Source organism: Ascaphus truei, chromosome 7, assembly GCF_040206685.1.
Source record: "Ascaphus truei isolate aAscTru1 chromosome 7, aAscTru1.hap1, whole genome shotgun sequence".
Lineage (NCBI taxonomy): Eukaryota > Metazoa > Chordata > Amphibia > Anura > Ascaphidae > Ascaphus > Ascaphus truei.
The window spans coordinates 73400978-73411336 of record NC_134489.1 but is presented as its reverse complement, the minus strand read 5'-3'; the positions used below and the strand labels follow the sequence as shown (position 1 = coordinate 73411336).

Below are 10359 nucleotides of genomic sequence, written 5' to 3'. Positions count from 1 at the left end.
TCTTTTGAAACCGGGTCTGACACATACCTTTTTGAGCTCTGCACTTTGGCAACAAAGTATCACAAACAGATCTGTTGCTGTGTTCCAAATTGCAGACTGCCTATTGCTCTGAAAGCTGTAACAATAATGTGTTACACTTAGTAATATAATGTTACATATGAGCTCCAACATTTCACTGACTGCAGCATAGAACTAGAAGGCGGCCATTTGGTTGGACACACAATCAGGATTGCTACAGATTTAAACAGGAGCACCAAACGATTGCCGGTTTAGGTAAGAATGTAGAATTATACATTGTCACATGCTTTACATATACAAATAAAAAAAGGGGGGGGTGTAGAATTGCTGCTTTAAAACTAGAACTCAAGGCTTTAGTCTTTGCAGTGATAGTTGCTGAGAATTGAGCATTACACCTGGTTCTTTGCCATCAACTATTAACTTACTTTAGTGACATGCTTCTTGCTTAATGTCCTCACAATGCTACCATTCAATCCAAGTGCAGGGGAGTCCTGCCGAAAAATAATCTCCAAATAGTACTAAGCAATGTTCAACTCAATAGAAACAATAAAGACTTTATCATTATATATGTACCTGTTTCACCTTTGAACATCTACATGGGAAATAGCTTGAAAATGTAAAAGACTCCTAGATTGCAGAAACTGCTCTGCTTGCGGAGCCAATGTGTTCTGAAAACAGCACAATGTGTTTGCAATGTACCGTATTGTATATGTGGCAATAAAAGTCACCTAAGAAAAAGGACAGAGGCATAAGAAAGGGAGATCCTTGTGCACATAGGTCTGGCTCTGCAGCCTCTCCATCTGCATGTTGGTTTTCTAAATAAGCATGTCCACATAAATCAGAAGCTCCTGTTGTTTGTAGTGGTGATGGATGTATTCATGGGGCTAGGTTAGCCTCTGGAACATTACAATGGATGTTAGAAGGGTTTTTTTTTCTAACCCAATGCCAAATAAATCATCCACGTTGTTTAAGGTACATTGATCAATCTAATGGCTTGTAATAGGCTTCTAATTGCCACTAGGAAAGTACTGCAAGCTTGAAACTGAACGTGAAACGGTTTATGATCTGAGCTGAAATTCACCTTAATCTTGAGATCCAAAGACCATTTGACAGATACAGATCTCAGCGAGAGTCTCCTTGTGCCTTCCTTACTCCTGGAGCTGCATACAAGTGGATTCAATTTGTTGGGATGTATTTTGTATCATGGAGTCACAAGTTATTATGCACAATATAACTTTATACAAGCAAGTTGAATTATGAATGTCTTTGCTTTTTCTTTGATATTTCAACGTTAAGATCCCAGCACTAATGAGTATAACAAATGTCAAGAAACATTCTCTAGTTTATCAGTAAATCATTTCCACTGCAGTTTAGATCCATTTGGTAAATCATTTTTTTTTTTAAACGTAACATTCTTTATACTTTCGGTTAGTGAATATTTGGCTTACAGAAATAGTTAATCAGTACAAGTTCTTCTAATCTATGCAACCTTTACATGTTCTTGTTAAAGGGGTTCAGTACATTTCTAAAGTTATAGAGGGAAGACAAGAAGAAGCAGAGTTCAAAAGAATAACTTTAGAGATTCAGCCAAAGTAACACCCCCCTAAAATGTTGCTGTCCGTTAGATCCCAATTACATATGAGTACATTTACAATTCCATTAACTGCATACACTGATATTTACTACAGTTACAATATACGTATCTTAAAGTGAGTCTTTCAGCAGTTTCAATGCTGGTTACACATGACTGTGCTAACCTTCCTTCTGTAAAACTTATGTCTCCAGGAACAAAATAATGTTTTAAGGAAACATTTCAGATAAAGTTTTTAAATCATGCAGCAAAGTAAATCTGAGAAGCTTGCTGGAAAATCTTCCAATAATTGCAGTCATTAAAATCATCAAACACACTATGTGCATCAAATACATTTCAATTGACAGTGTATCTGAGAATACCATTAAACCAGGGTGGATTTCAAATGTATTTAGCAATAGGCGAATCAAAAACGTAACCTGATATATATATATACGGCTAAGAAACTCATTCGTGTGGTCTCCAAAAAGAGTAAGCAAATATTAACCCTTGTAGTGCTGTAGAGAAAAATCATAAATGTGTGGCTAGTTCTCCAGCAGTGAAGTGGTTAAATCTAATCCCTTATAATTATCACATATTTCATTTAATTATGAAGGAGGAAATTTTGTGAAGAGGATATTTACTAAATGAAAGGCATCTTAAACAGGGGAAAAATGTTTTTTTTTTTTTTTTTCTTCATATTTAGAGGAATGCTGCAGATGAGTGTAATTTCTTAATAACATGTCCAGTTAATAACCAACACCAAACTAAATAACCAGTGGATCTTTGTTTTATATATATATATATATATATATATATATATATATATATATATATATATATATATATATATATATATATATATATATATATATATATATATATATATATATATATATATATATCATAACTAATTATATTTTCAGCTAAAACACTAAAGATAGCGATAGTACAAGGGCTTGCTTTCTTCAGGCAAGTTGTTATTTTATCAGCATCAGTTGATTTGATAATAACCAGTCGATTATATAAAAGTTAGATGAAAGCATAATTATAATATATACTGGTGGGAGATGCCCTGCTGCTACAAAATGGCAGGATGCTATTAATTTTAAGAGATGTGCATGTGGATTGGGATTCCTGTGTGTGATGTGACTCTCTTTCTCTGTGTTGTCACTAATTGAAGATGTTTTTACATATCTCCCTGGTCGACCTGTTTATTTATTACACCTTCATCATGCTTTAAAAACCTATCGGAGATATCAGCCATTGGACACATTGTCCAACCATATCACACAAGTGCATGTGAACTTACTTACAACACATTACATTACTCTTCCTCTGTAAAAGCCAATAACTCCCTTTTTCAGACTAACAGTGTCTGCAGCTCCTATAGCTTCATCTGCAAAGATCTGCTGACGACCCGTCTTATAATAAATAAAATGTTAATAAAATAAAATAAAAAGTCATGATCTATTGTCTGTAGAACCTGGATCCCTGCTTTAAACGCCAAAAATAAAATAAAACATCAGTTTCAGCTCACTAGAGGTTTTCACCCCACTCTCCCTTCTTAGTCAAATTTGTTTATGCAGAATCGACATTTAATAATGCTAATTGCATTGCAGTTAAATTGCCCTGATTGCAGAAAGGGAAGCAATTTGTGTGCTCTCTGTCTGGGTTTTCAAGAAATTGTTCTATATTCACCTCTTTATAAAGAAGTGGAGATTTAAGGCACACAGTCTCCACAAATTGCACTTGCGGTGACTGGTAGCATTCAGCCACTATAATAGAGTATTATTTGACCGTTTTAAATAATGTAAAGCGTTGGTTGAAAGCCATTCTCTAGGAAATTGCTTTAACTTTTAAAAGCCTGATGATTCTCTCCAAACCAGGCCTTTGTTGCGATGTCATTATTCCCAAAATGTTTTAACTTACTTAAGCATAATATATTGATCTTTGTTTTAAAACTGGATTTGAAGCAAAGTGACAAAACGTGAACAAAACGTGAACAACAAAACAAAAAAAAACCTTTAAAAAAATAAATAATAATTCGTCATTTTATACTTACTAGGGATCTTTCGTTTTTAATAGCCATCCTTCCGTAGTAGAATAAATAGATGAACAATACATTGGCTGTTATGAAGCAATATTTAAGAAACCTATATTATAGGGGATTAAATATACTGAAAGGTTAATTAACCGTGGGAATGTGGTAGTAAAATACACTGAGATTTATTGATAACTAATATCCAGACTGATGCTATTTTGCTGGTTGTGTTGATTTATTATAATGTTATATTATTATTATAATTATTATATTGCTCCTTTGTTTAAAAGAAAATAATCATCATTTTCCCTGTGCGAGCTGCCCAGGGGATGTTCAGGAACGCCTCGCTGACACTATGTGAACACCTCTATTAGTACATGAACAGCAGATCATAATAACGCAGACCTCCTTCACATGCTAAAGATTCACCTGTTGTAATCCCATAGCTCCTTAACACTCACCTCCGGTGATCTCTTTGGATCTGGAAGAGTTTGATTTGCTTCCATCTGATCGCAGACATATTTTTTGGGGGGTAGATTCGTGTTGACAAATTCAGCAAATCTTTTATGTTCATCTCTCATCTATTTTGCTGAACCAAGTGCAGCATCACAGAAAATGAGCTCACCGCGATGTCCTTGTGGACAGAATATGATTTCAGTCTGCAATGCACCTCTTACTGGTGATCAAACAATATACTTGAATATCCCAAACAATAATAATAATAGGGATCGGAAGTGAGAACAATTGAATGAGACTGGGTGGTGATTTGATTCGTGCTTCCTCCCCTGGGAAACGAAATATGACAACTGCATTTAAATACAGTCCTTGGAAAGAATGTGAAAATATTCTCAAACATCTGCTCAATGCCACCCTTCGTGTTGTCAAACTGGCATCTGTTTTGTTTGTGTTAAGAGTTTTAGATGGGACCATGTAAAACAAACAGAAGAGACAACGAGAGAGAAAAAGAATACGATCCAAAGTCACTGGACAAGTGTAAAATTGCATTTGTGTTTTATCAAAGAACAGGAGTTTCTAAATGTAACCTGCTCCTGTTAAATGTCAAGAGAAATCCAAATCCAGAATTATTTGAGATGCAAAAAAAAATGCAGGGGGGTGGTGGGAATGCGGGACTATTGATCCCCTACGGTTATGGAAGGTGGGCCAGAATAAATGTCTTTAACAAGCTTGGGAAACGCTGAAATTGACCAGCAACTGATGTGTAATTAACCAGGCAAGCTTTTGATCAAAATCTCTTGGCACAGAAGGTAAATAATAGGACAGTTCTCAGTCTATAGGCGTTGCAGCCTGTATAGGTTTCAGTACAGAACAGGTGTGTGTGTGTGTGTGTGTTGGAGTGGGTTATTACGGTACAGTTTCAGGAGTCCAAAGCAATGAAGGGGTTTTTTTTTCCACCCCTCCTTTGAGTGGCACGCGTGCAGAGCCCAGAACATTTTTGCACTTCGTCTCTTCTGATTGGCTCCGGCGCAGCTCCAGTCTGCGTTCGGAACGCCCCGATTGGCCGACAGCAACAGCCAGCGGTACTTCAAAGCAGGGGCTGCCAGCGCTTAGGCTGAGTCTGGTCTGCCGCAGACAGGAGGAGGATCCTCACTCAGTGCAACGTGTGTGAAGAGAAGGAGATTCAGGCACCGGCACCGGCACGGGCAGCAGCAGCTCCCCCCAAGGACCCCCATCTCTGCAGCAGGGCAAGGGACGTGCTATGGCTACGTCTATACTTGGGGTAAGTCACCATACCTATTACATTGGCTCAGTGCAAAACGTTGTGTTCTCCTTGCACGGGATGATTTTCTTATTGACCCCATTGCTGATCTAACAGCTGTGGTAGGAAAATAAAACATAAATAAAAAAGTTGCAGTACAGTTTAATGGGGGGAAAGTGACAGCTGTTGCAAATCAGGCCCGATTTCGTTGAAGTTGTGGTTTCCGCTACATGCGATCTGTTCATGTAAGACAATATATTTATTACATGCTGTTCATCTAAGACAATATATTTATTACATGCGATCTGTTCATGTAAGACAATATATTTATTACATGCTGTTCATCTAAGACAATATATTTATTACATGCGATCTGTTCATGTAAGACAATATATTTATTACATGCGATCTGTTCATGTAAGACAATATATTTATTACATGCGATCTGTTCATCTAAGACAATATATTTATTACATGCGATCTGTTCATGTAAGACAATATATTTATTACATGCTGTTCATCTAAGACAATATATTTATTACATGCGATCTGTTCATGTAAGACAATAGATTTATTACATGCTGTTCATCTAAGACAATATATTTATTACATGCGATCTGTTCATGTAAGACAATAGATTTATTACATGCTGTTCATCTAAGACAATATATTTATTACATGCGATCTGTGATCCTTGTAATAGATGTGGCTAAATTAGTGACATATGCCCATTATATACAAACAGCTATTTTTATACTAATAGTCATTTATTACCAATCACCCCATCGAACTCATGCATGCTAATTAATTTCCACAGTGACCATGCATGTATCTGTTCGCACTTGTGTCTCATTTTGGCGATAACTTTACGCAGCGCAGGATTCCAAGTTATTCCCATTCTCTGGGCAGGGAACAGTCACGGAAAGTTTTTGTTTCCTTATTTGTTTATTCGTTACCATCAATGCAGAATAAACTGTATAATTAATTCTAATCCCTAAATCATTCCCATATAAATAAACGCAGCCAGCACTTATGTATTTTTTGTCTCTGTGGTTGGAGTCTCAAAAGCTTTGGCACACAATTCTGAAGACCTGCAATAAAATGGGTCCAGATCATTGTATTTGAATCTCTATATGACATGGCACCCTGTCTGTCTTACATTAGCTAATGTAGCATGTAACTAATATTTGTTTTGTATTGTTCTGCTGATCATATGTGTTTAGTGTTAAAATGCCCAGCATCAGAATGTCTGCTTTGCATTAAATATCTGGATCTGAGCTCTTCCAAGCAATCTCCTGGTGTCTCCACTCCAGCACTCGCTGGAAACTTTTCAGACATCCTTAGTTTCATGCATTAAAAAAAAAAAAAACTTACAGTTTCTTTCGTTTGTTTGGTTACATTAATGTGTTACAGTAATTAGAAAAACAACCATTTGAAATGTGCCGTTATTGGCTGAGCTTTTAATATGGCCATGTTATAATGATCGTTTTCAAGGGATGTGCAAGAAGCTATCAACTGTATCAGCCCAATTGTATTGCCATACAGTTGATCTCTTATGGGCATGTCTCACTAATTTTAGCCACATCAGGGGGAAAAAGTAACAGGTCGTCCATTCAACATGCCTTCTTATTAAAAGGTTTTTTTTAATTAAAAAGCGAAACACACACACACACACACACACACACACACACACACACACACACACACACACACACACACACACACACACACACACACACATATATATATTTTTAGTTGCAATAATACTTTATTGGATCATTGATCTTGGAAAATCTAAGATCCTCTGGGTTGTACAAATCTGTACTTATTCCTATCATCGACACACTAGTTTTTTTCTGCGCACCTTTACACTAAAGAGCAGGTTGTTTTTCTAAGCAGATGCTGTATTAACCAATTAAAGGCTCCAAAAATGTTTTCTATTTCCTCTGAACAATTCTAAAAACAAAATTGGGATCTTTATTTTCACAAGAAACCATTTCAAAGTAATAAAGTAGAAAAGAGCTAAACATCAACAGTTTTTGATAAGAGACACCACCCATGTTAAATGGTCCCTAAAAGCTATTTCTTCTTCTCCTTCTTAGTCCTGTACTGTTGACCAAGAGCTGCCACTTGGAAGGGACACCTATTGATGCTGTTGCTGTTTTGTGTCCTTCAGGAAGAGCCCAGGTTTGGCACCACACCCTTGGCCATGCTGGCTGCCACCTGCAACAAGATCGGCAACACCAGCCCGCTCAGCAGCCTCCCAGACTCCAGCGCCTTCGCCAAGGGGGGTTTCCACCCCTGGAAACGCTCCTCCTCCAGCTGCAGCCTGGGCTCCAGCCTGGGGGGCTTCACCGTGGCCACCAGCCGCGGCTCCAGCGCCCTGAGCGGCGGCGGTGCCACCGCCAACAGCGCTTTCTGCCTGGCCTCCACCTCCCCGACCTCGTCGGCCTTCAGCAGCGACTACAGCGGCCTCTTCGCCAACGCGTCGGGCGTTTCCCCGCCGGAGGGTGGTCAGTCCGCCTTCTTCTCCAAGGTGCACGGCGCGGCGGACGGGCTGTACCCGCGGGTGGGCATGGCACACCCCTACGAGTCCTGGTACAAGTCCGGCTTCCACTCAGACGGGGGCTCCGCCTGGTGGGATGTGCACGCCGGCAGCCCCAGCACCTGGCTGGAGGTGCAGAACCAGCCGGCCGCCGCCGCCCTGCAGGGGGCGCTGCCCCAAGCCACCCTGCACAGCCAGCTTAGCGGCTACAGCCCGGACTTCGCCACCCTTACCCACTCCGCCTTCAGCTCCACGGGGCTGGGTACCACCGCCGCCGCCTCCCACCTGCTGTCCACCGGGCAGCACCTGCTCACCCAGGACGGCTTCAAACCGGTGCTGCCCTCTTACCCGGACTCCGGTAACCCCATGCTGACCGGGGGCTCGGGAGGGGGAGGAGGGGGGTCAGGGCGCTCAGCCAGGAGGTACTCGGGCAGGGCCACCTGCGACTGCCCTAACTGCCAGGAGGCTGAGCGGCTGGGGCCGGCCGGGGCCAGCCTGCGGAGGAAGGGGCTGCATAGCTGCCACATCCCGGGCTGCGGCAAGGTGTACGGCAAGACCTCCCACCTCAAGGCGCATCTGCGCTGGCACACCGGGGAGCGGCCCTTCGTCTGCAACTGGCTCTTTTGCGGCAAGCGCTTCACCCGCTCCGACGAGCTGCAGCGCCACCTGCGCACCCACACCGGGGAGAAGCGCTTCGCCTGCCCGGTGTGCAACAAGCGCTTCATGCGCAGCGACCACCTGAGCAAGCACATCAAGACGCACAGCGGGGGCGGGGTGGGGGGCAAGAAGGGCAGCGACAGCGACACGGACGCCAGCAACCTGGAGACCCCCAGATCGGAGTCCCCCGAGCTGATCCTGGAGGGGGGCCGGTCAGGGAAGGAGGCCGGCAATGACTCTTAGGAGGGGTTTGGGGGGGGTGTGGCGCAGTGCAGCCACTTCTGGTGCGCAAAGTGACTTCTCCTCCTGGTGCGCAAAGTGACTTCTCCTTGTGCGGCAAAGTGACTTCTCCACCTGGTGCGCAAAGTGACATCTCCACCTGGTGCAAAGTGACATCTCCACCTGGTGCGCAAAATTACTTCTCCACCTGGTGCGCAAAGTGACTTCTCCACTTGGTGCGCAAAGTGACATCTCAACCTGGTGCGCAAAATGACTTCTCCACCTGGTGCGCAAAGTTACTTCTCCTGGTCTGCGCTGAACTGGCTTGCGCTAGCGAAGGCAAAAACAGAGCTTATCATCACTGCAAAACTTTGTGATCCAGAGCAATAGACGCAGATATTGGGGGGGGGGGGGGATAGTAGGGGGGCAAAAAAAAGAAAAAATGACTCAGATCTTTGTTTTCTGTTTGGTTTTTCTTCCTTTTCATGAAGTTATTGAAAATACAAAATTGACTTCTAATTCCACTGTGGATTATGGCACCCAAATCAGAAACCTTGTGTAAGGTCTATTTCCAATCATATATATTTTTTTTAATTTAGAAAAAAAAAGAGAAAATCATCCTTAAAGATTTTAAGGTGAGAAATTAACACAACCCCCCCCCCCCAACCCCCCTCAGCCCCCCGCCCCTGAAAAAAATGGAAATTTTGGGACTATTGCTCTGTATGTCCCATAATCTGTATAAATCGGTTTCAAGAGGTTGTATTGATTTCTTTTTTTCCTTGTAAATGTTTATTCGAATAGTTTTTATTTTTGGTGGATTCCTGAAATTCAGGGGTATCTTTTTTTTTTTTTTTTTTTCATTTTAATTTTTTTATTTCTGATGCACTTTGTGAAAGTCAATATATATATGTAAAAGATATTTAAAATGTTGAGTTAACATTTCACTCAGACACGTAAATTAAAATATCTCTTAAACAGATCAAATGCGTTTATCTGTATGATAAAAAAATAATCCTGACATATTTTGATTTTCGTATTATTAAAGAATTCTGATCAACACATTGTTTTATTTTTCTGTTTTTTCCCCCATGGCAAACATATTTCTTTTACATAGGATCTGTACTAGATGTTCAACCAATTTACAGAACATATAGGAAAAATGTAAATTTGTACCTTGTTATTGAAATACTATGAAATTATTTAGTAGGGTTTAATGTCTGCATATTTAACCCAATTCAAAGTGGGGAGTAAAATACAGCATTGTACTAATATTATTCTGTAAATCTGTTTCCAAAAATCCTTTCAATTGAGTAAAAAAAATCTCGGTTTAGAGATAGTCCCAGAGGGACAAATCACTACAATAAATACTCCAGAAAAGACATTTCATGCCTAAATGGAAATCCTGTTAAATGTTATTAATTTTGACTCAGAACACACTGCAGCCCCCTGTGTCTTGTACTCCCTTATTAGGGATTCATGTCTTATCAAATATCTAATTAATCTCCTAGACATCATTTGTTCTGGCCAACTTTATCTCAGATGGTCCAGGGGGAAAAGTGAGAAATATTCCCTGGGACAAAGCTCCCTTG

At 40.6% G+C, this 10359-nt stretch overlaps 1 protein-coding gene across 2 annotated transcripts; it reads left to right on the top strand.

Moving 5' to 3' along the window:
• Positions 1–5221: 5221 nt before the first annotated feature.
• SP9 (Sp9 transcription factor) lies at positions 5222–9161 on the top strand. Of its 2 annotated transcripts, none has more exons than XM_075606787.1 (2): positions 5222–5370; positions 7526–9161. In XM_075606787.1, the coding sequence occupies exons 1-2, from the start codon at positions 5350–5352 to the stop codon at positions 8792–8794; spliced, it is 1290 nt and encodes a 429-aa protein (XP_075462902.1). In that variant the 5' UTR covers positions 5222–5349; the 3' UTR covers positions 8795–9161. The 2 variants fall into 2 exon arrangements, with proteins under 2 accessions (XP_075462902.1, XP_075462901.1); XM_075606786.1 differs by having other exon boundaries at positions 7452–9161.
• Positions 9162–10359: the final 1198 nt, after the last annotated feature.